Source organism: Malaclemys terrapin, chromosome 12, assembly GCF_027887155.1.
Source record: "Malaclemys terrapin pileata isolate rMalTer1 chromosome 12, rMalTer1.hap1, whole genome shotgun sequence".
In the NCBI taxonomy this organism is placed as follows: Eukaryota; Metazoa; Chordata; order Testudines; family Emydidae; genus Malaclemys; species Malaclemys terrapin.
Window position 1 is genome coordinate 29,010,632 of NC_071516.1, and position 25,572 is coordinate 29,036,203.

At 43.0% G+C, this 25,572-nt stretch overlaps 1 protein-coding gene across 3 annotated transcripts in view; it reads right to left on the reverse strand.

Annotated features, from left to right (window-relative positions):
- CBFA2T2 (CBFA2/RUNX1 partner transcriptional co-repressor 2) overlaps positions 1-25,572 on the reverse strand; it is a 91,728-nt gene that overhangs the window by 15,699 nt on the left and 50,457 nt on the right. For all 3 annotated transcript variants that reach the window (XM_054045769.1, XM_054045768.1, XM_054045770.1), the window contains exons 2-6: positions 7,808-7,951; positions 4,850-5,091; positions 2,870-2,959; positions 1,705-1,886; positions 663-916 (exon numbers count right to left, since the gene is read on the reverse strand). In XM_054045769.1, coding sequence (XP_053901744.1) covers positions 663-916; positions 1,705-1,886; positions 2,870-2,959; positions 4,850-5,091; positions 7,808-7,951 — 912 coding nt within the window. The remainder of the gene's footprint in view (positions 1-662; positions 917-1,704; positions 1,887-2,869; positions 2,960-4,849; positions 5,092-7,807; positions 7,952-25,572) is intronic.

Here is a 25,572-nt window from a genome sequence, read left to right on the forward strand (position 1 = left end):
GGATGATTTCTTCCATTAGACTTTACCACACTTTCAAATTGTGGTCTGGTAGCTCCAGCCAGCGGATAATAAGGCTCGTTACACCGAAAAAATGTATGTTTCAATAGTGAAGAGCAGTGGCATGGAAAAGAGAAAAACCTTGATTTGCGCAAGTATTTTTTCCTTTAATCCCAAATGCATATACTTCCTATGAAACTGGTCTCTGGGAACATGGCTACACTGCAGCTAGTCACCCGAGTCCAAGCCCACCAGACCTTCTGGGGGTAAGCTTTGGTGGCTAGCCCAAGCTACAATGTAAACACTGCTACTTCAGTGCGGTAGCTTGTGCAGAGTTAAGACAAGTCTGTATCCATGCTGGGAGGCACACTCCCCATTGCAGTGCAGGACATACCCTCTATTGCCTACAGCAAGAAGGACCACAGCAAATAGCTCCACTTACATGGTATTCTAAAGAGCTCCTGCAACTGGTTGTTTAGATACAGCCCCCCCGCTCCCCACAGGTTCATCTGCCTATAGAAAACCATTTCCGGCAATGTGCATTTTATTGGCGGATCTCCTCAGTATGCTGCCCGGCGGTGTACCGGACCATTCCATAGGAGCCCTGGTATGACAGATTTGGCAAGATGACGTATGGGACAGAGAAGGGGCCATGGCTTTCTTACCGAGATTGCTATGTCTGTCGCGCATATCCCTCTGTTCCAAGAGCTTGCTGGGGTCTCTGTACAAGTGGGAAGTTGCGATGTCTTCCAAGGTGTAGTGCTGGAGTGGAGGTGGGGTTGGATGGAACTGTCCAGCAGGATTCATGAGGGGTAGAGCCAGGGCAGGGCTGTGCCGCGGAGCTGGACTAATGGTGCACACTCTCTTAGCCGGCGGCTCCGACGGGAGCGGGTCTCTCTCAAAACTATTTTCTTCTCTTCTGCAAACAAGCCAAAAGAGGGAGATTTCTGTCAGCACTAAGAACATATTCAGAAAGGGAAAGAGATGAACCCAGCCGTCCAGAGAGAGAAACAGATTTCAAACCAGGACTCTGGGCAGCAGCACTTAGCAGGAACAAGCTGGAAAGCCAAAACAAATGTATTACACTTCAAAAAACCCAAAACACAACTACATGACACATTGCCATTGGGAGGTGTGGGGGAGAGAAGAGAGGATGTGAATTTAAATTATTTCCAGTTGCTCTTCTCTAAACTCCAGGCACATCCTATGTAATTACACACAAAACTTTATCCAAAATACAATGACCAAAGCTTAAAATAGACTTCCGAAACACACCCCTCCCTGACCCCCAGTATCTCCTCCAGAACAGCCTCCTGTTCCCTACGCACTCCACTCCCCCAGGGAACAGCCACCTCTTGCATTTTAGGCCAGACTGAAGATGACATGCTAGCTTCTAGCCAGCGAGGCACTCTCAGCCAGACTCTGCTTGATAACGGATCAGTGCCTGAAGAAAACCGTGTGAAGCCCGGCGCAGCGTCCTAACAAGCACACCATCCTCTTGGAGAATTTTTATGGAGCCACGTTGGACACAGAAGTGAGAGCGAATTAGAGGTGTCATTAACTGTGAATGAGAGTTTGAACAGGCCATATGGCTTAACACAGGGCAAGAACAACATCCTCCAACGGTATTAGGTTTCAGTTTGACTTCACTGCTTCAGGAACAGGGCCACTACTTAAAAACTGAATTGAACATGCAGTTCCCTTTACCTGTCTGGACTATGTCTCTTCCCATTTCCATTCACCTCCAGCAGCAGCTCAGAGGAGTCGGCTGGGGACGTGGTGTTTGTGTTCAGTAGGATGTGCTCATGCTGGGCCAAGTACTGGGAAGGTGTTTGCTTGGCAGCCCGGGCGCAGTGCAGCAGCTCCCTCTGCAGCAAGGGAAGGTTGGCCTGGAAAACAGGTTGCACTGCATTGCAGTTCTGGTTTGTAAAGTCTGACAGCAGTGTCAGTTCCATCTGTCTACTTGACTCCAATTATCTGTCAAAATGGCACGACTAGCGTCCACAGTTTACAATGAACGGTGCCTGTGCTAAAGCCTTGCTGTGCATTAAAAAGGCACTTTATGATGTTTGTATATGTGACGTGCTCATGTGAAAAAACTGTTCTCTCGAGAACTAGGGAGGGCCTGAAACGAGTTGCGTTAGGAAACAAAACGTTACACAATAACCGTCCTTATGATTCCAGCATCTTGACTATTTCAGGGCCTTGCACATCTGAAAGCAAGATCTGATTAGATCACTGCTGAATTTAGTTCTGTTTTATTTTTATGACACACAAATAGACAAGATAGGCCATCATAGGCTTTAATATGCTGTTAGGGCTATCCCAGATTGCTGTATAAACAAATATTTAGAACATATGTTTTATGCCTTTAGTGCATCTCTAGTGAAAAGATGACAGCATTCAACATTACATATCAATTACTGATTTGTTTTGGTGGAGTGCATAATTTCTCTGAAACCTCAGAAACTCCCTTCCCTAAGTACTTGTATTTCCTCTGTTCAATACATGCCCAGCTGGTCTGCTGAAATTAGTTATGGAGTAAACAAGAAATAAATTATGATACTTGGAGTTAAAGAGAATGTGTGGAAAAATGAGATTATGCAAAGAGATGAGTCGGGAAATTCAGTAATCACCTTCAGATGCAATCAGCCCAGGGGAAATGGACAATATAGGATCTTTAATGATGTCCATGACAAAGTCACACTTTCCCTCTGAGCTGGTCATATTAGGTCAACATGACTGTATATTCTGGTCTGTCCTCCTGCGACTTTACGTGTAATTGCTCTGATGAGCTTCCTGTTTACTGGTTCCAAGCAATTGCAGTGCTGCCGAACACCACACTAGCGAGACCCTGCAGTTTCACCCTCACCTTCAGAAATGGAATCACAAAAGGACGAAGAGGGAAGTTGGTGGCCTCTTGGAGCTTGCAGTGAAATTCCTCAATTGTCACTGTAGAATTCTGTAAAAACAAACAAAATGAAACTCCGTCTTCTGCATAGTTTAGTCCTTAAAATAAAATTCCATGTGAAGAAGGAAACCAATGAAACTTGAAGTTAGCCTTTCCATTTGCCATGTGGGATCAATAATGTTTGCACCAGATTTTAGTCAGCAACACCTTATCTCCTAACTGGCCTACCAGTCCATTGCCGCAGAGGATGACTGAAAGACTTCCCAAATCCATGAAACATACTCCACAACCCAAAATACAATAGAAAGTGCTTGAGTTCTGTGGAAGCACCATAGTGATTTCCAACGTGGCTTTTAATAATTGGTTGGAAACACTGATTGGGTACCATCCCTTCTACTCTGTAGGTAAAAATGCCTGCATGCACTATAATCATTTCTAACACTTGCACAAATACAAATCCTAATACACGCAGGTGTGTATCGAGCAAGCCATGGGTTTTGCACCAGCACTGTATTCTAATACTTACGCAGGTGTTAAGACCATTGAAAGAGTCTGCACAGGTGTTGACAAATTTGTATAGTGCGTTCAAGTACATGCACACACATGAACAGGAAGGACACTGAAAGTTCAGCCTTCATTTGTTAAGGCTAATTTTCAACACTTACGAGAGTTTAGCACTATTTTCATTTGCTCTCCTAGTGTATCTGGATTAAATTATGCGGAGCAGCCCAAACCTGGCATTAAGAGCCAGTAGCCATTAATACACATCATGTGTTCTGCTAGGTATCCCATCAGAAGCATTTTGTGTGTCATGAGGCTCTCTGCTCACTGGAGGCTTAGAACTTACCTTTTTCTAAAATAGTGACTGAATCAGTGAATTTACAGCAGCTATCCCTGTACAGTGGTAGCCAGAGGACCCAGGATTCACCAGAGATCTTTCTCCTTATCTTTAGAAGCATACGCATTTAACCAGTCAGCCCCATACTGAACAGTTACAGAAAATATCATGGTGGCCTGTACAGATCAAACCTAGCACTTACATCACCACTTTTTCAGAGCACCATACCAAACATCAATCCATTCTTACCACAGCCCCGCGAAGCAGGGAAACATTATTGGTTTTCCCCAAGGCCACACAGCAAGTCAGTGGCAGAGCCTGAACTTGTGAGTTCCTGACTCTCTCCCCTCTGCACATTCCTTTCGACCACATTGCCTCATGCAGCAAGGAAATCTTAAGTTTGACCACACTGAAGCCATGACAGTATTTAACAAATGGTGTGTCAAACTGGCATTTCCTTCATTTGGAAGCAGATTAGAGCAAAATCCATCAGCAGCCAGAGTCAGGAAAATTAGGAATTCTTTGTGTTCCAGAGGGTTACAAGAGACACAAGCAGGAGACTGTTTATCTAGCAAAAAATAACATGAACTTCTCAGTTGCAAGGAAGCTCTATCTGCAAGAGGAGGCTGAGGAGAGTAAGTTCGGGACCCTTTAGCAGATGATTTACATCATAGGAAATTACTGTTTTGAAAAAAAATCAGACCTGCTACTCTACTTTCAGTTAGAAAAAAAGCACACGCCAGGCCTGTGATTTTGTAAGGCAGAATTTTTAGCCCAAACCCCTCTGGATTTCATGGAGCTTAGTGGTGTGCAGCTAGTAGCTGAAGAGAAATACAGATGAGATTCCACAGCTTATTGAAGCCAAATGAAGATGATGAAAAACAGAAAAGTTATGAGACAGGGTAAACATTATAAAAAGTTTAGTAAACTTGGTAAATTGCTTTCCCATAAGCCACAAATGCATAGTATTGTGCAATATATACACATGTTGGCTGCCAGGTTCCCATCACTAGCAGAGCTCTGGCCCACCAGAAAAGCCCCAATGGCCATTTGAGAGGCTTTGGGTTTGAGCGGCTTCCAGGACTCCATTTGTTAGTGCTTACCACTAGTGCTAGGACGAGGGTCCGGACCTTCTCCCCAATCTCTGGTGAAATGTCATTGCCAAACTGCTGAAGGGTGGTAAGAAAGCGCTTGAGTTTGCTGAGCTGCCGGGCCCCACAGGTTGCTGGGAGTTGCTGATTGGTCAGTGAGGACGAAGATGATGAGGCAGGACCATTGCTGAATCTCTGGGGTGGAGAGGGTGCCCCATTCAGTGTGGGGGGAGAATGGTTAATCCCATTGGGCACTGAAATGCAGAGCCAAACCAAAATGTAAGCATCAGTGACCACTGCTGCAACATGTCGTAGAAATACCCAAAAGGGGCACACAACAATTCCATGCCAGTTCGAGAGACTCAGAAAAGAAACCTGACTAGAAACAGAGCAGAGCACCCCAGAATTGTGGGTTAAAGCAAAAATACAATGTTAAAATGGCCACAGTGGGTCTATTTCCTCAACCCCTGTACCTGTTTCGCTAAGTGCTCATGAAAACACAGGACATTTCCTAGGACTGTGCTGTCTTTTTGGGATGCTGATGCACACACATGTACACATGCACGCAGAGAGAGAATCGGAGTTGACATGGCTGTTCCAGAAAAATAGATATGACCACTTCATCTTCATTGAAAGAACAGGGAAATCCAGCAATATTTACCAAATTGGACCATGAGAAACAGCCTGGAAAAATTATTTATAAACTTAGTATAGTGCAAACTATGGTAGGTTAATACAAATTATATAAAATTATTGTGTCCTTCTAAAATGAGAGCCTTTCAACTTCAAAAGACTACACGGGTGAGACCTTCTCAAATTATTAGAGCAGTTAAACCGCTCAAGGGCTGCTCAGAGATCTGAGGTTATAAAAGCTCCACACACCTGTCATGGCAGTGGAGAAGCGGGGAGACAACCAAAGAATAACCAGAGTCAGTTACAGATTCACAGGAAAGATAAGGACAGAAAAAAAATATCAAAGTTTGCTCATGTTAATGATGAACGGGGTGAAAGGACTGCTACAGAGGGAAAGTACTGCTAGGTAGAAGGTAGGTCCATTAATATAGGGAGAGGGAATGAAATTAATGACAACATGCTGAGCTCTTGTTTTAAAGGTGACCTGCAAAGAAAAATAAAAAGTGGCTTATGAGTTGTGTGTCTCATTATTATGGCTAAGGAAGATCTAAATGTTTTTAAAAAAATGTATTTTAAAAAAATTAAAAGTAAAGGAATCTATGGAACATTTAAACACTTTCAAAGAAGCCAAACTAGATGGTGGGCATTCTAGGATATTAGCATGCATGATGAATCCAAGATAAGTATTTGGGACAGTACTAGAAGACTGGATAAAAGCAAATGGTGTAATGAATTTCAAGGAGGAGGATCCCGGCAATTATTTCCCCATAATTAACATCTATTCATAGTAAAATAAAAAATGCAATAACTAACCATTAGATAAAACTACCATAAGTAATAAGCAAGGGAGGTAGCATGGGGTACTGACTAGGACACTGGGATGAGAAATCCATGTTCTATTCCTAGCCTTGTTACTGAGCTGCTGGGTGAAGTCAGACAAGTCTTTCCCGCAGGATCTTTTGTCTGCCTGTTCGGTTTAGCTCATCAGTTCTTTGGGACAGGTTACTATGGCGAATGTACAGAGCCGAGCACAAAGGGGCCTTGACTTTGGCTGGGGCCTTTAAGCACTACTGGAATATAAATAATGAGACTAATCCTCACCAGACCTACTTCATTCCAATAAAACCTAAGTTAGCGAATGACCAGACCCCAGTAGGATTTTAGTAGATCTGAGACTTTGTGATATAGAACCTTACTTGAAAAATTAATTCAGAATGGTTTAGATAAGACTGAATAACCATAAAGTAGGATGCCATAAAAAAACCAATGTATCAAAGATGAGGGCGAGGGAAAGTTTGATGTGGTAGCCCAGTGATAAGTATTACAGAATATCTAATTAAGCATTCTGGCAGAGAGGTTAAGTGGTAAGTGAAACTCACAGACGACACTAAATTGTGAGGAGTTGCAAACATCAGTGAGGGCAGTAAAATAATACACAGGTAGCTAGAGAGATGAGACGTGTGGGCAGAAAACAGTGAGAATCAACTTTTTAAAAAAATGCACCTAGTGCATCTGGGGAAAGGTAATCCTGAACTCAGCTGTTGCATGGAAAGGTGTAATGCTGAGAAAGGCTTTGGGGAGATAGCGGATGGCAAATTGGATACGAGTTTGCAATGTCATAATGGGAGCAAAAAAAGTCCAAGTTCCTTTGAACTGCATAAGTGAGGCATGAGGGAGCAGAGAGGGAAATACCCCTCTGTACTGTGCTGGTGCTATTGCAGGTAGACGAGTGTTGTTTCTTGGCATCACACTACCAGAAAGAAAACCTAGAGGGAGTAGTTGGAACAGCAACTGAACAGAGCAGGGGTATGGAGGGACTGAATTATGACTAGGAGGGGCAATGGCAGTCAACCTTTATTGGAAGGGTATAAATAACTGAAATGGAGAGAGATGATTTGGGGTGGAGAAGGAGGAATAATGAGCAACTAGACCTTCCTGGCAGTGAGATATATCAACCCATGGACTAATCTCCCAAAGGAAGCAGTGCGAGTACCAGCACTTGTTTTATTTAAAACTAAACTGGAAAAAGCACTTCTGTATTTGAATCAATGTACCATAGTGAACAATTCTGCACCAGTAGGGAGAGGCACTGGATAAACTACCTGGTAGGATAGCTTCAATCCCTGATCCCAGTTCTTCGCTACCGTGAAGTGCCCACTACAATGCATAACTAACTCTCTATTCTGGGTATCAGCACACAAAAACAACTGCAATATTGGCAGCAACTTTTAAAAACTGAATGTTTCCCCCACATCGAAATTAAGAATCCTGTTGAAAATTCAAGGGGAAAAGCAGTTTCCTAACATCAGTTCAGACCCAGGTACAGACAAGCCTTACATGCCGTAGGAGTGAACGACAGTGTCCGGGGTCCGCCTGGGTTCACAGGTGGCAGTGGTGGCATGCTTGGAGGAGAAGACCTTGACTGTATCTTCACTTCCACAGGCGATCCAGGCATCACTGGCACCCTCTTCTCACTAGCAACTGTTAAGAGAGGAAAAAAAGAGTTTAAAGCTTACTGAAGGTCAAAGAAGCACACATACACCCTGCCCCAAACCAAATCACTCCTCTGAACTCACAAGGCTAGGGGGAGTAGTAGAGAAAGCAAGGTGCTCATATTTTGCAGTGATGAGGGCAGCATAAAAACCTGAATGGAATAGGTTAAAACCTCTGCAGGCAGGATACGGATATGGAGCACACTACAGTCTGGATTGATCACGAGCGCACACATTAAACACACACTGTTCCAAGTTTTTTGTTCGGTTATTTGTTAAATCTTTTCAAAAGTAACAAACCTGCCTGGCAGCACCGGCCTATTCCTGCCAGCACACTGTACATACATGGGTGGGGTTTTGAGAAGTGACTCACGAGCACAAGTCCCATTGAAAGTCTGTATGATTTATGCTGCTAAGTCCCTTAGACACTTTTGAAAAATCACACCCATAGTTTTAAAGAAGGCAGCTGAAAATGAAAGACTTTCACATCTCCACCCCTCATTAAAACTTGAGGTCAGGCACATAGCTTTGGGGAATCACCATCACACAACACAAGGCAGAGTTATATTCTTTACAAGGCGCCTGTCATGCCATCAGGTGGCTGATGGAAAGAGCAAACTCAGGCTTTGACAGGTAAGTAAAGGAGATATTTGTAAAGCTCTTTTGTTTCAAGGTTTGATATTCAGTGCCTCAGCAGGTTTGTGTTTGCAGGTGTCAAATGCACGCCTCCCTTCTGTGAACAGCACGGGCTGTGCATCCTTGCAGAAATACAGGGCTACCTGATCACACAAAAGGAAGGATGTGTGAGCATTCACATAAGTACTTCTGAATAGATGAGTACTTACGTGGGCACTGAGAATCAAGCCAATAAAATGTACGGATGCATATACAGTACAGTATTCTCCTAAAGGTTTGGGTTCTTAAAACTTAGTTTTTATAAAACATCATTCCATTTCACCTTCAAGGCCATGTCTTCATTGCAAAAAAGGTGTGACAGTTAACTCATTGTTAAATCCTAGTGGAGACGTGGCACCGTAGTTTTTAATCTCGATATAGCTAGTCGAGATCGACCCCAGGTGGAGGGCTCTAGGGTTGAGCTCAACTAGTTACATCAATAAAAACTGTGTCTTGTTTCCACTAGGATTTGACATTGAGATAGCTCTCCACTTGTCTGCAGCAAAAGACAAAGCCCAAGCGTCTCCAATGCACGGCTGCTTTACAAAGAGCCAATAAACCCGCCAGCATATTAATCAGAGAACATGGATGCTTATTGTTGCTGCTCTGACGACACTGGCACGCAGCTCATTCATAAGTTTATGACCCAAAAGGAGCACCGGGAGACGATGTGATCCATATCATCCCCCTCAACAACGCGCTGGCCACTTTCTGCTCCTGAAACCGATGCCTGTCTCCTCCGATTAGTTCCCGAATGCGTTGTGACTATGTTGTAGCATGCCCTTCATAAAAACGTTGAAAGATTTCCAGCACACCCATCTGGGCCCTGGCATATTTTTTTTTTTTTTGCAGGGAGGTGAGGGGAGGGAGCAAGGGAAGGAAGGAAGTGACAGTTGTCTTTCACTTCTATGTGTTGTGTGCAGTGTGTGAGAACCCAAAGGGAACCATCGTTGCAGACCACCTGCTTTTTCAGCAAGGCTGCCAAAGGCCTGGAGGAGAGCTTAGCAGTTAGACATGTTTCAACCTTCACCACTTGGCATAAGCTGGAATTCAACACAGCCTACAAGCAGGGCACTGAAATGCCTACTGAAGCGTTGACTGAAAAGTTTGGATTCTTTCTAGTGTAAAACGAAAAAACCTCAGCTGCTTGGATACTTTTATAACAGCTGAAACTAATTGCCTTCACTGCTGATTGGCTATGGGCAAAGGAAAAAGCATTCGGGAACTTTGAAAGGTGAGAAGGCACATGGGGCATTTCCCTTGTCACGAAGGACGGCTGGGCAGTTTTTTGTTTATATATAAAATGAAGCATTTTCCTGTCTAACAAGCCTACCAAAGAGTTCAGAGCATGTTTATGTTAGGAAGGCACTTCAGAAAAACAGCAAATTGCTACTCACAGCTCCTTCACTGCCAAAAAACAAATCTAACTTCTATCAGCACTGCAGAGCAAGCTGGACTCCATTCTGCCATGTGCAGCATCAAGAGAATTGTCAGCGAGCTTCTGATAGCATAATCTGTATTACTAGCGAGGATTTAAAAGGCAGGAAGGACCCAGCTAGACCTCTGGGGCTGATTAGAAATATCAAATAATACTTCTTAGCACTAGAACAGCCCTTCTCATCTTCAAAGCATTAACCATCAGTAAGGGTAAGAAGCATACATATTTTTACAACTGGAAAAAACTAACAGAGGTGAAGTGACTTTTCTAAAGACCTGGAAGGAATCCGTTTCCCGTTCTGAATTAGAACTATGAAATTCCTGGCTCCCAGACCTGTGTCCATCCACACACCTCTTTAGACTGGAGATGGAAACTATTGAGAGGGACTTAATAAGGAATCGCCCACTGAGAGCTGAGTTTAACCCACTTAGGTGCTGTATGAAGACTGTACATAAATACTAAAGAACGATGTCATTTTTTGCAAGTTATCAATCAGCACTAAAGAACACAGTTGTACCAGGGCTTAAAACTCTGAGTGGAACAATACTATTTTTTTTTTTTTTTTAAAGGAAGCTGATTGAAATGAGAAGTTTTTCACTGAATTATAATCACAAAACCTGCTGCTTTGCAATTTATGGCAGCAATCTGTTCTCCTCAGTAAAGGTGCTGGTTTGTGAAAGCATCGAAGGAACAACCTGGCGCCAGAGCCCTTCTGCACCAAGCACTTGGCACTATCGCCCATGGCCTGAAATCCCGTATGCAAGTCACACGCTCCTGTTTTTCCTGCATAGACCAGGCCACAGGTATCTCATTTATTTTCCTTGTGGAAAATCATCCTTAAGGTCAGCAAGGTAACAAATGGATCTTGCACTCCAACAATCTCCCTCTCTGTGAGATTAGAGAGGTGACATTGGCAGGGTGAGCAGAGAGGACTATACAGTAAAACATCCATTCTCAAGCAATTAAGAAACTCTCTCCATTTCAATGGATTTGGGATTGCTCACAATTAAAAATCAAATCAAATCTGCAGCCCTACAGTATTTATATAGCAGCAGGTGTGTGTTTTAGTTTATATAAACCCTGTTTCACATCAGTAATTTTCTGTTCAAATCTCGGCTTCCCATCCGCCAAGGAAGTGACCACAGAGATTATTCAAGACACTGGCCATATACTGTACACTTCCGTATGCAAGTGTTCGTTCACACTTTTACATTAATTCATACTGAATGTGTCCATCCTTCCTGTGTGTTCACTTCCTGCAAATACTCGAGCAAATAAGTTTATTGACAGGAAAATTGGAAGGGGGGTAGAGGGGGGAAGAGAGAAACCAACTGTGAATCAGACAAGTAATATTCACAGAGAACAAATTTTGAATTTGCAATCAAAAATATTCACACCAGAAACTTCATGCTAAGAGTTGCACTCATCTGTTCAGGGAACAGAAACACACCCTGGGATCTACAGCGTTCAGTCAAAACAGTTCTAACTCTAAATTTCCAATACTTTTGCTCCATAGTTTGTGAGCTACCCAGTGACTGAAATATGTTTGCACAAATCATTTGAATACATGCAAACAGTGAGCTAACTCATGAAAATTATAATCGATTGCCAGAAAAGAAACAAACAGAAAAGAAATTTCTACAACATTTGATAAATGTCATTCACTGTAAATAGTTCTTCCTGTTCTAGCATTACAAAATTCAATATTCTCTCCTGCCTTTACCTCCAAAAAGACAGCTCACATGCAAACATATGCACGGTACTCCTTCCGTACTCTGTTTTCTTCACCCCTTTCCTGTGAAACCTGTTCCCACAACTGCATATGGGGAACATGACATGAGACATACGATCTCACTAGAGCATGGAATGGAATCTTGACTTTGATGATCTCTCTTTCCAAACTATTTGCAGGACATATTAAACATACTGTCAAAACACTACCAAGGGCACATTTTTAAAAACAAAGTGTTTTTTTTTTTAAATAAAGCCCAAGCAGAAATATTGCCATTGTCAGCTATAACAAAAGTTCAATGGAATCCCACCCCCTCCACCCCCAATAAACAATCCCATGCACTTGTAATAACTTGCAAAACACTGCATTGCTCTGTGGCAGTGCATGAGAACCTGAAAGCCAAAACTCACAAGAAATCAAGTGGCTTGTTTTCACGGCTCACCATGAGCGAAATACAAAAAGCAAGCCGCGCTGTTAGATTTCACAAGCTTTCTATTACTGGATTGTTGTGGTTGTAACCCAGAGAAGGACATATCTGTCTTCTAAACATTCTGATTTTACATATCCCTTTAATGGGAATAATATGGGTTTTTACTCAGCTTCACACAGAGAAAAACGAGCTAAAATGGGACAGTGCAGACACTGATGGAGGAGGTCAGCTCTCCCATCAAGGGCTGAAGGAACATTGCTTTCTTCTCACACTGAACTGTTTAGGAAGGTTTGCTGGTTCATCAATGACAGGATTTTAATTCAGTCTCCAGCTGTGGTTAGGGAGAAGGGACACCCAGCGGCTGTTCAAACTGCGTGCAAGCCATAGAATTTGCCAGTTATCTGAAATTATGTTGAATAGAATCAAGTGCAATGTTAACTGTTTGGAGGCAGGAAGTGGGACATGAACTCAGTCTAAATGCACATCCAAGTTAGGATGCTTTTCAGCTCCCTGACGTACAAGGTTCATAAGAAGCACCAAACAAGACAACACTGGCAAACCAAACTCCTTCTTCCAAACCTGCATTTGTTGCTGCAGCCTCCTTTTAAGAAGAGCAGTTGCATTTGATAGCGTGACCACTCAGAACATCAGTTTAGCATCTCTTCCTAAATTGGACATCTTAATCTGTTATACTTCAAACAGGCTTCCTTCCAAAATTCCAGACAAACTTCAGTGCTAACTCCTGCTCCTCTACAAATCTCTCAAACTTGCTGTTCTATGTCTCGTGTGGGAATGTTAGCTGACATGGTTTGGTCTGACGGTGCTGATTGGATCTATTTTAGAAACGTTTATGAATTCTGTGTTGCTATTTTCCAAACACTGCCTGTAGGACACAGATTGAACATGTTTATAGCACACAGCTTTTGCCATCAAGCTGCTAAACATCACAATTTTATGATGACATGTGCTGACTTCACATCCAGAGATAGCAAATGTTGACTGGTTAATGAAGACGCGCTGAATGAACAAGAGAACATTCCTGCCAGTGCCAAGATGAGAGGTAAATTATACTGAACTAACCTGAAACAATCTGAAGTGTTACCAGGGAATAAGATTCACTTTGTTTAAAAGAATCGTGGCCATTGACATTCTGTTTTATTCTTTACTTGACAACTGTTAGTGTCTCCATCCTCATAAATTTGATGGGAGAAAAGCAACAGGGACACAGGGGGTTTGAAAACCAGATTTTACAATGATTAATCAATACAGATTTCAGCTGATTTCCACGTTATTCAGCTGTAATAGCAAAGCTTCTGATTTTGTATATTGGATGGCCTGGAGGTAGGAAGCCGTTTGGTTTGGGGATGCCACTAAGGATGTCCTTGTGGCGAAAAGGATGGGGAATTTCAATGCATTCTTCTCAGCGTATGCGCATCATGCCTCAGGTGGCACATGACTAGGATTCATCACTGAATTTGGTCCGCTGGTTGGATCACTGGCTTCCCCGGCTTGGGCCGGGCACTGACTGGGGGTGTGACATGAATGCTGATCCATGCATTCAAGAGCTTGGGTTGATTTTGTGCCCATTCAAGGAATTGCTGGCCACAAAGCTGTACTGTATCCTACTGTGATGGGGTGTACTCACTGGCCCTGAGAAGGTAAATCAGGCTCAATTAACTATCCAGGCTGCACCTGGAGGAGGAGCCAGGGAGCAGGGATTAATTAGACACGAGGCTCAACTGGGCAGGGACAGACAGGGCCTATATAAGCCAGGAGGCTGGCAACAGAAAGGGGCTGCAGGAAGGCAGGCTGCAGTCACTCCCTGGGAGGAGGGAGGTGTGTTGGGACTATAGAGGGTAGTTCACAGTTACTCCCTGGTGAACCCAAAGAGGGGGAAAGCAAGGAAGGTAGAAGTAACAAGGGATAGCAATGCAGGCCTTGGCTAACTGGAGGGCCCCTGAGCTGGAACCCGGAGCAGAGGGTGGGCCCCGATTCTCCCACCAGCCACTAGGGACGTGGCAAATACCAGGCAGAGGACAGTGGACTGCCTGGGACGATTTGGTCCAGGAAAGACTTTGTTACATCTCCCCACCCCCTGGAAGGGGGAACCATGTTGTGACCTAGCCAGAGGGCTGAGTCATGAAAAGGAGACTGCAGTTCCTGGAGCAAGCAGGCCTCAGAACGAGAAGACAGTGGGTGAGACATCGCTGGAGGAGGACACAGTACCTTGCAGAATTAATCCCCAGGATGGCCAACATAAAGTGCCACCAGCGGTGAGTGCGCCCCAGGATTACCCCCCAACCGAAAAATATACTGCATGGCACTCCAGTAATTGGTTTGACTAGATTTTCTACGCTAGTTGCATTGTATTTTATTTTGCTCCCTAACCGTTGTCTTCATGTAGCAGACAAAGAACAACAGTTAAGAGTAGCACTGCTGATCAATTTCTCATTTAACAAGCGCAGGCTAAGTTCTAGTTAAGGATCAAGTCCCAGAATGAACAATGCGTTAGAACAGGTTCTGGAGGAAGCTGTCAGACCATCTTTGCCTTCACTCACAAATCAGAGAAGTTCTTCCCCTCAGCTCTCCAGCAACAGCTGAGCGTTAAACATGCCCTGTTGTGTCCACAATATACACACTTTTTCAATTCAACAGTTTAACCACCAGCCAAGACAGGTTTTCAAGACATTTACTTTCTTTAAGTAAACCTTCCTGCTATTGCACTTAATAAAAGGAGAGTGTTGCTATGATGGGTGACCTCAGAAGAATAGCCAAATTCTATTTAAACTGTAAACAATAAAAAGAAAAGTCTGTTTTAATAATCCTTTGCATTCATACGATTTTGAAAAAAATAAAAAACAATCAAAATATCTGAGTGGCTAGGGAGTGTCTAAAAGACTCTAGAAATTTAATTTCTATCTTAAAGTCTTTGGAAACGAAGAAAGAAACTGAGAATCAGGAGAAATAAAGGACGGCAGGACAAAAGCTAGATAAGCAGCTACCATGAGAATTCAACGTGAGGATAAGAAAAACGTATAGTATGAAATAACCATGGCCAGTGGAAGGACTAGATGACTCCAAAAGGCTGATAGGATAATATCAGGATGTGCGATTTCCATGTGTTAATAAAATGTGGTTTGTGAACCTGTTAAATAACAACATTAAGCTCCAATATTAAAAAGTTGGCATCCTGGCATATTTGAGGACTGAACAGTCCTGGAGTGGCACAGAAGAAAGCTAAACATGTCCCAGTAGACAGAGATAGTGTTGCTGGGAAAAATGGGAAGTCATCTAGGGAAGAGAAGGTTCAACTAGAAGCAAAGTGGAACTGATGGTGGGAGGATGCTGTGCCTCTGACCTCACAATGCTAAGCAGTGCCCTTTGGGGGTAGCTGGACAGAAAGACTGGATTACTATGAAAGGAATCTGAATGTTGGGATAGGAGCATCTATAGCCTGGTCAATGCACAACGAGGAATAATCTAGTTTTAAAAAGGTGAGCACAAGCAGTTTCCCCAGTGACAAAACTGGCTGCTAGCATTAAGCTAGTAATGGTGAGAGGGGAAGAGTAAATGTTGATCCTGGTACAATAGCCAGAGCAGTGAGCTTTCAGGCAAGTATACAGTGCTGGGAAGAATGGAACAAAGGCTAATATGATATGTAGACAATGTAATTGCCTTTTATATATTAACCAGCTCAAGATTATAAGGCTATTCTGTTTTGTACAAGTATTTTATCGATTCAGTGCTGGAAAAGTTAATTCAATTAAGGAAGTCCATGTCGAATCTGAATTTAGACCTGGTCTACACTGAAAGGGCAGGCTGACCCAGCTACGTCACTCAGGTGTGGAAAATCCATACCCTTGAGCGACATAGTTAAGCCGACCTAACCCCTGGGTATAGACAGCACTAGGTCGACGAAAGAATTCTTACCACCTCTCCGGGAGGTGAGTTACCTACCCCAATGGGAGAACCCCTCCCATCCACGTTGGTTGTTTCTACTCTGAAGCACTATAGCAGCGCAACTGCAGTTGTGTGTCTGTAGTATTTCAAGTGTAGACAAGCCCTTAGTTTGTAGGTCCTAACTACAAACCAGCAGAGTCTGTCCTGCAACACACAAAACTGTTTGCTGGGTTCAACCAACTTTGCTATTAAACTGATTTCTATATTTTGTATTAAAAAACAAAAACGTTAGAATCAGCAAGGCAGGAAATCATCTCCATGCAAAGTAAATGAATGTTCACAGGTTTGTTTATAGTAAGGCCTACCATATATCCAAAGAGTCCCTCTCTACCCACTGGTAATCACAGTTGGAGTGATCAGAGTCAGCAAGGCACTTGCCACCAGATGATTGGATTCTAATGTCTGTAAAGTAGCCATATTTTGTTTTTACATGATGCCTTCTGGAGTGAAGGATTCTACCTACATACCCACTGAAATGCAGCCTCTTAAGTAAAAGGGTGGGAGCAGCGCATAACATAGCAGTAGGGAAAGGGAACATTTTAGCTGGGACAGCAGAGCAAAACGCTACTCATACAGTAAATGCCCAGGGATCATTGAGATCCCTGCAGAGCAAACAGGACTGTCTTTCATCCTAAAGAGTCACCCTCCCGAAAAAAAGCAAAATGCACGAAACTCACATTTATCTGCCATGTAAGTAAAAAAGACTGAGCTGATCTGCAGGGTCATGAACCTGAAGTTACATGGTGACTTCAGTTGCAAGTTAGATGACTTGCATCTGAAGAAGTGAGGTTCTTACCCATGAAAGCTTATGCTCCCAATACTTCTGTTAGTCTTAAAGGTGCCACAGGACCCTCTGTTGCTTTTTACTGAAGTTACATGAAGTCATAATACTTCAAAGTGGAGGCTCAGAGCACTTAAGACATCCCTTCAGGCTGCTTTGTGGACTCTCATAGTTTAAAAGGACAGAAGATAAAGCAAAGTTATGTATTTTAGAACTTTTAGTGTGGTGTAGAACGGTCCAGACAGGATGTTATTGCACAGCAAGCTAGCCTGCTGCAGATTCACCCCTTGGCTTGCCATGCCCCACATCCCAAGTAGACAAACTCTCAGTTTGAACACTAGGAGAAACACGGTTCGGAAAAGGAACAAGAGGGCAAGGGAGGGGATGGAGTTACCATCTCTGGGGGCTATTCAGTAGTAAACTAGATCCTGCTGACAATCTACTAGGGATGGTTTAGGATAATTAAATCAATACTGCCCTGAAGGTGAGGGGCAGACCAAGTGGCTTATTAGATGTCCATTCCAGCCCAAATGATTCCATGATTAAAAGGACACAATGCTATTTCCTTGCTTTCCAGGAGATCCTGTTGTTAATTTTAATGCAGCCTAAAAGCCGCATCAGTGTAACTTGACCTGATAATGTAAATAGGGTGGAGTGAAATATAGCTTGCCACCTTCCCAGCTTCAGCGAATGTTTATTTTGAATAACGTGCTTATCTGCTCCAACTGCTCACCATCTGTTTTCAGTCTCCACCAAGCTAATAATTTTCACATTAGGAACTGAGAAATGGGAAGAATTACATTTAAATTTTATTTTTAACATCTTTGCTTTGCTCTTTGAGGTTGTCTTGTCTCCTCCCCTTGACAGCTTCAAGCCATTTATAAAGAGCTTTCCACCTCTGCACAGTGCTTTGAGATACTCAGATGAGAGGAGCTATATGAATGCAAAGCATTTGTGTTATTAGTCTCTACCACCCTGTGCGAATAGCTCAGCAATATATCAGCCTACAGTCAGATACCTGGTAGCTCAAATGAAAATCAGTTTGCCTAGAAAAGAGCAAATCTTTTATCATTTGGCAATATAATTACATAAAAAGGTGGGGAAAGAGGAAAGGATTAGATACACAAAGCATTAATGAGAGCAGCATAAAGACAATGAATAAACACAGCCTTAAGGGAAGGGAAGAGAAAGGAAGGGAAGGGAAGGGTGAAGTGTATTTTGTTACAAAATACCTAACTGGAGCAGGGAAGAGGAAAAACATCGTAAAATGTACGGGGTAAAGATTTTAGGTTTCCATATAGAGAGTTTCCAGGTGGCCTCAAAGTGCTTTCATATATTCTATAGCCAGAAGGAACCATTGTGATCATCTACGCTGAGTTCCTGGATATAAAACACAGGCCAGAGAACTTCCCCATAATAATTCCTAGAGCAGATCTTTCAGAGAAACACCCCATCATGATTGAAAAATAGTCAGTGATGGAGAATTGTTCCAATGGTTAATTACTCTCACCATTAAAACTTTGCCCGAATTTGTCTAGCTTCTTTGCAAAGATGGCAAGTGTTGCTACAGTACTCCATTGTACAGTTAAAGAAACTGAGGCACATAGAGGTTGAGTAACATGAGTCACACAATAAGTCAGTGGCCAATCTGGGTGAGCCCAGATCTACTGACGCCCAATGCATCCTCTTTTATACATAGACAATTCTCTAAGGGGCTACTATGGGTCCTATTGTGATGGGTGGGTATAAGGTTCCTGCCTGAGTACGTCACTGAATGTGATCAATCCATTTTTGTATTGTATATTTCAGTTTACAAAGCACCAGAGGCTTTGATCCTGCAAGATGCTGTGGGAGTGGAGGGGACTCAGCACCTCACAGCAGTGCTTAGCTCCTTGCAGGACTAAGCCCCTAGAGTTTGGGATAGGCATTTCACAAATCAAAAGTAAATGCATGCATCTCCATTGCCATCTCTCCATCTCCCACACACAGCTGTTTCACTTTCAAGCTCAGTTATGTGGAACTCAGCTATAAGAAATTGAAATAACATATTCTGCTATCATTTGCAACCAGTCAAGGAAGCAGTTAATAAGGAAAATAAGATTAATAATTTCTTTTCTTTATGGCTGATTGCTGATCCTTCTCAGTCTTATCCATCAGTGATTTTTATGAAAACCTATTAATGTGTTTGGCAGTATAAAGTTATCAGCATCTGCTCAGTTTTATAGCGATTCTTCCTATTTTGTTGTCACATATTTAATTTCAGCATTATCATTTCAGCTAGATCTTGCTTTCCTCCTGCATAAACAGTGCAGTACCAACCATGACATGCAACTGGCTCAAGATTACACAGAGTCTGTGGCTCAGTTCTGGTTTACAGAACCACAGCAAATTTAGTGCTTAGCAGATGAAACAGCCACAAAAATTTGGTCCACAACCTAATGACACACGTAGCTTCGGTCCAGATAATTGAGAATCTCTAAATACATAGCCCGGGTCTGCAAGAAATCACTTCTCTAATTTCACAGGCACAAATGAACCTCTGCCAACAGAAGTTTGCTGATGACTGATTTGCATCATAGAGGACTGATTCTCTAAAAAGGTCTGAGGAGCATCGCTTGGTATACAGTTTCTTTCTGCTCATTCAACAGACTTATTATGGAGCTAGATGGCAAAACAGTTAACGGCTTTGACTTTCACCTGGAGCCCACCTGAAATATATTTAGCAGTCTCAGCCTAGTCCCTAATAGACATGAGGGAACATGGATGAACACATTGACAGAAGCTGGTTGGGTTTTTGATCATTCTACAGCTATGTACCAGCTCTCAAATGGGACATGGCTCGGATGGAATCACTGCAGAACGAAACCCCCATCATCATCCATTATATTAAATGGGGTATGCGGTGTGGGGGAGAAATTAGCAGAGTGGCCTGGGGGAGGGGGTGGAAGAATTGAAGGGAGGCAGCTGAAGGGAGGGAAAGCAGGTCACATTTTAAAAACTGTCCTGCCCCCAAAATGCCAAGCTGCCCTGGCAGCAGCAGTTCATAGTTCTGGAGCCCTTATACCCACTTTGTATTGGAAATGCCAAACGAAGAGCTCTGCAATGGTCACCATTTAGATTTTATAATAAAAAGGGCTGCTGGGCTCAGGGAAAGGAAGAAGGGCTCCAGAACATTCAGGGACCATTTGTAAAATAAAGGCAGAGGTTAGAAAAAATAGTTTCCGCTTGTTCTTCTGCTACGCAGTATTTTCCACAGCAGGACACCTTGCATGAGACTTGTTTTGGAGAAAAATTAGGGTTAGTGAGCAACACTGCCTGCTCTGTCAGAGTGTGCATTAGACAGTTACTGGGGCTCTTCTTCCTCAGCTGTAGGCATGTGACTTTTGGCTGTCCGTCACACAATGCAATTGAAGTGGGAATCAAGAGGAACCTAACGCACATCCTGATAAACTTTTCTGTTATGAAAATATTCCCTGTAGACACAACTTACACGGAGAAGTGCAAGAATAAAGTTAGTGCAGTTGTTCCCTCAGGAGTCCATCTTTTCCCTTTCTGAACTGTTGAAAGTAGCCAATAAACCTGTCTAGACTTTGCGCCTGGCATTCTGCAGTGACAGAATGATGAAATACCTCCAAGCTCCTTCTCCAGAGGAATTTGCTTCCTTCCACAAAAAACAAAACCCCATTCACCATCACGATCTAGCTGTCCAATACTGTAACCAGAAATATAACGCCCAGACCTTGGATAGCCAACTATGGTCAAGCAAAGCAAAAGATCCTCGCTAATTGGCTGAATTAGTTATAAACATTTTGGTAACATTTTGTTTGTTTACCACTGCACATAGGGGTACAAAATAAGCTGAAAATCCATTTCTAACGTAACAGATATTTAAGCCTCTGCAATATTTATTCACTAGGTTAACAGCATTTCGAATGAGAAATTACAGCTGCTAAACATTTTTAATGGATACCAAAATAACATTCAGAGTTCTTAAAAATTTCCTCTTGCTTCATTGCTCTCCAAATAGTCTTACTGTAATTTAAACTATTTGAGTGCAATAATGATGGCTGGAACTAACCTTCCAGATGTGGACATCTGTCTTGTATTTGCCTTACTGGCGAAAACATGAGGAAGATTAATGACTTCAAGTCCAACGGAGACCAGACATAACAAGTAAAGCTGGGATACAACCTAAGAACACTAAGAGCAGCAGTTTCTATTGTTGAGCCGTCACCAACACTGAATCAAAGATGATTTCAGGGTAATTTCCCTGCATGTATGTGTGTGAAGTGTATGCACATAAAAACATTACATGGAAAACCCAGTGGCAACATTTACATGAAACATTGTGTACAGTAGAAGCAAAAACTTAATATGAATATTAAAATTATGATAATCACTCTATTTGTGGTCTAAACACACCTTCACTGTATGTGCTAATTTGAGAGATGTGTGGAGGAAGCCCGGTTATCCCACTTTAAAAAAAAAAGTTCCCTTTAAGCAGGTAAGCTTCCAAACGTTCTGAAATTATTCACTGCACAATCTGGCAAACGTGTTTCTACTACATGCAAAGTTACAAATGTAGAAACTCTCCCTTGAGTTCCTTGGCGTGATAAATATGGAGACGGTGCACAGGCGATGCCATTCAGAGACACTTTGGGGAAAGAATTCCTTTGAAATATTACCATCCAAGTCTCTGCTGCACCTACTGTTTCATTCCTTAAATCTCTGCCAAGGCTTTTTTGAAGAGTATGGGCCAGATTTACAAGGGTATTTGCACATAAATACCTATGTAAATCCAGCCCTACTTTAAATACTATGTAACGTGGACAAAATCTGTTCATTTAGGCCCCATTTCAGCAAGGTACTTAAGCACAAGTAGTCCCCTTGATTTCAGTGGGAAACCTGCTGGCTCTGTGTGGTCTTGAGTAAGTCACAACCATTCTGGCTCCTAGTACCCTGGAGTTCCTCAATGCTATTCTCTGGTTTTGGAGGTACTAATTTAAAACTTGTTTTCTATTTAGTAACTGAGTTTCTGAAACAAACAAACAAAAAAATAACAAACAAACTAGGTCAGTCGCTCACTAGCTTTAACCAGCTTTTATCTTGAGTGCCTTTCCCAGAGAATGTCACCTGTTAAACAGCACACTATTATAATGAGGGAAGAGCTCAGGAGCATGACAAATCGTTTTTAAAAATGACAGATTCAAAAGCCACGCCTGATTTTTTTTTCAAATTTCCATTCATCACAACTGAATTTAAACAAAATCTATGTAAGGATTTGCTGAGGTGCTAGTAAGGACATTTCATTTTTTTGTATCAAAAAGCCAAAGGTTAGGTGGAAGGACACGCAGCTGTTTACTGCTTCCCTAAGAATTATGATTTCTGTGGGAGATTTTTTGCCCTGCTTGCAGTTAAAGCAGTGTATAAAGCAATAACTTTAGTTTCTGCAAAAGTAATTTTCTGTAGTAGATCATGGCTTTGGTGCAGATATGTGCGCAAGTGTATTGGAGAAAAACTCTAGCTATTGGCAGCGTTTTCTACCTTCACAATGTTTTTTGGGGACAGTCTCTAGTGTTTATTTTTATTTAGCATTCTTTAATTCCTGCTAAAAGCTTGACAACTTGAAGTCTGATCTTTTCCCTTTTAATAAACATCCTCACCTCTCTCCCGCTTCTGTGAAGAAGGGCAAGCTCCATTCTGTTAACTTCGACTGTTGCTGCCACAGCAATAAAACGTTGCCAGCGCAGTGTTGGGAACAGCATTTCATCCCGCAGGCCTAGTCCCCGTTAGCTCTGAAGCAGCAGCGCACATGTGGTGTTCTTAAAAGTCAGGAAAGGGGCCTGATCCAAAGCTCAATGCAGTTGGGAGTTTTTCCATTGACTTCAGTGGGCAGTAAAGATCAAAACAAAGATCACAAAGGAGGATCAGGGCCTGATGGAGCAGACCTGTGGGTCTCTGGGGAGTCCACTAAAGTCAGCGGGACTCTGTGCAGTTGCAGAGGCCCATGCTAGTGAATCATGTTGCAGGACTGGGGCCATGGTAATGATGTTTCCTTTTAGTTTCTTAATCACACTAGCACGTCTGCAATAAAACAATATTTAGAAGCTAGTGGGCATTCCTGGTGAGGCTACATGCTTAAAGTAGGTCAGATTTCAGGTCTAACTGCTAAAATATGTTTAATGGGGAATATTCCTGGAGGATACTGACTTTTGTCCAGGTTTTCTGCAGTGTTTACCATGGAAGAGACTTAAGGACTTAAGCTGTTGAGATATTTTTAAAAGGTAACAAACCAAAGTCTAACAAGTGGCGCAATTAAAAACAAACTAACAAAACCCCTTCAAAATCCCAAATGAGCACCAAATTGGGCTCCATTTAACCCAGTCTGAAACACTTTCTCTTCCCAGTCTCATACACCTTTCAGATTTTTTTTGTCATTCTTTATCTGACTAGTTCAATGATGGGAGGCTTTGAAAAGCATTTCTGCGGCACCGGGAATAGTGACCTTGTGGTGCATTCGTTATGTTTCTAATAGACTGAGCTGAAGAGAATTCACCACTGAACAATACGACCGCTGCTAGAATGCTGCATCAATACTTACCAAAGACGCACCCACCCTCCTCCATACAGGGCTGCAGCAAAAAGCAAGGACGAACATCTGCAGGTCAACCTCTTCCTGGATTTTTCCATGGAAGCAAAATGTCTTTTACAACTACCCAGCTAGCCCCAGCCTTAACTGGCTCTGCAAACAGAATAAAACAGCTCACACATTTGTCAAACCAATTTTCACCTGGCACTGTGGACTTTTCTGTGGTGCTTGACTCGAAGCCTGCTCCCCTGAGGGCTGCAGAACTTTATGATGGGATGTTCTTAGCTGTCAGACTACTGAGTTGCTCACCCTTCATGCTCACCAGCCATTGTTTTATTCCCTAATTCTTGAATTTGGCAGGGAAAAGAAGCTGTGAGGAATGAAGGGAATTTTTCCAGCCACAGTGTCCTCTCTCAACTCTAGTTTTATAAGAGCTGATATAGGCTATAGAGACAAAGCCCCACGCCAGCAGATGCTGCTCCAGTTCAGAACAGAGAGCATTAGCTCTTTGCTCCAGGGCCACTGTGGTTTATTTAACAGCACAAATAGTTATGCAGCCTGGGTTTCCCGCTGATTGTCGCTTCATATCCCAACCTCTGGATGGCATCTGTACACATCAGGGAGCAGAGGTATCTAGGGAGCTTCCCCCATGTAACCTGCTTGTCTCCACCAGAGGGCCCCTGGCAGGGATAGAGTAAGGTCAAGGAGGGGAAAGGATGTCTCTCCATGGCATCCTTCTTGGAGAGAGGAGATGCACAGAGGGGCTGCTGAGGGGAACCTAGAGAGAGAAGCTGCACAAGCCAACTTCAGCAGGACCAGGCTTTGCTGAACCCTGTAGCACTGGAAGGATGATCCAGAGTGGACGGCAGACACCCCAGCAAAGAAACTTGAGAACCAGCCAGCCTGGGTACCTGAGGGGTGTGGTCCCAGGAGAGGAACCTATTTCTAAATTGAAGGAGGAAGGCCACTCTAGACTCACTGTTCTCCATAATGCATGTGTGGTAGTGTGCGGTCTGTGCATATGCCTCAGAATGCACTGCAAATCTTCCTTTCAAGAACTTTTACAGTTCTCAGAAATTAAGTTTAAAATGAAGTCAGTGATGGCCGAAGATATGGCTGGAAGTCAGAACATCTGGCTCCTACGCCTGGCCCCAACATTGTCTTGCAGACCTGCTGTGAGACTTTGGGCAAGTCATCACACCTGTTTCCTCATCTGTGAAACTGAGTTAATAAAGTATCTATCTCGTGTATGTGCATGAAAGAGGCCCAATTCTTTAATGTTTATAAAGCATTTTGAGGTATTCAGATGATTTGCCAGATCATCGGGGGCTCTTTCCTAAGAATGCCCTGCACCATTCAACTCTACGCACCCTTACCTTAAATGCCCCATCTGATCTCAGCTGTGTTCATGTCACACAGAGATGATTCTCAGGCAGCCAGTACCCACGCAGGGCTTTATCACTCTGCTTATTCTGAATTTCACTCAACAGGCACAGGAGCTGGCACAGCCATGAGGTACTCCCAGCTGCTGACACAGCGAGGCATGGTTCTGCATAAGCTGTGCCTTCTAGGTGGCCCCAAGCAAAGCATTTTGCAGTAACAGTCTAAGGTCACCAAGGTGTGGATAATTGTGGTAAGGGCTGCATCTGAGAAACTCTCACACCAGATACAAAGACTTTTTTGGCCCCTGTTGCCCCCAAGAGAATCCAGGAGTAGCTGAAGAGTTCAAGAGTAAATCCAAACCACAAGCTTCCTTCACAAAATGTGGATAAAAACCCCATTAGTAATGGAACCAGGCACCCTTGACCCCCGTATCATAGGATTGAGGTGATTCTTCCTAACCTGCCAGCAGCATGTCCATAGCTAGATTTTTCCATCTCCCAGCCTTGGCCAATTTCTTAGTCCTTGAACCATCCAGGTTGGACGAAAGACAAACTGGAGCTGCATGTATGGTTTTACATACTGCAGAGTGTTATTGTCTGACCTCAGCAATAGACACAATCTT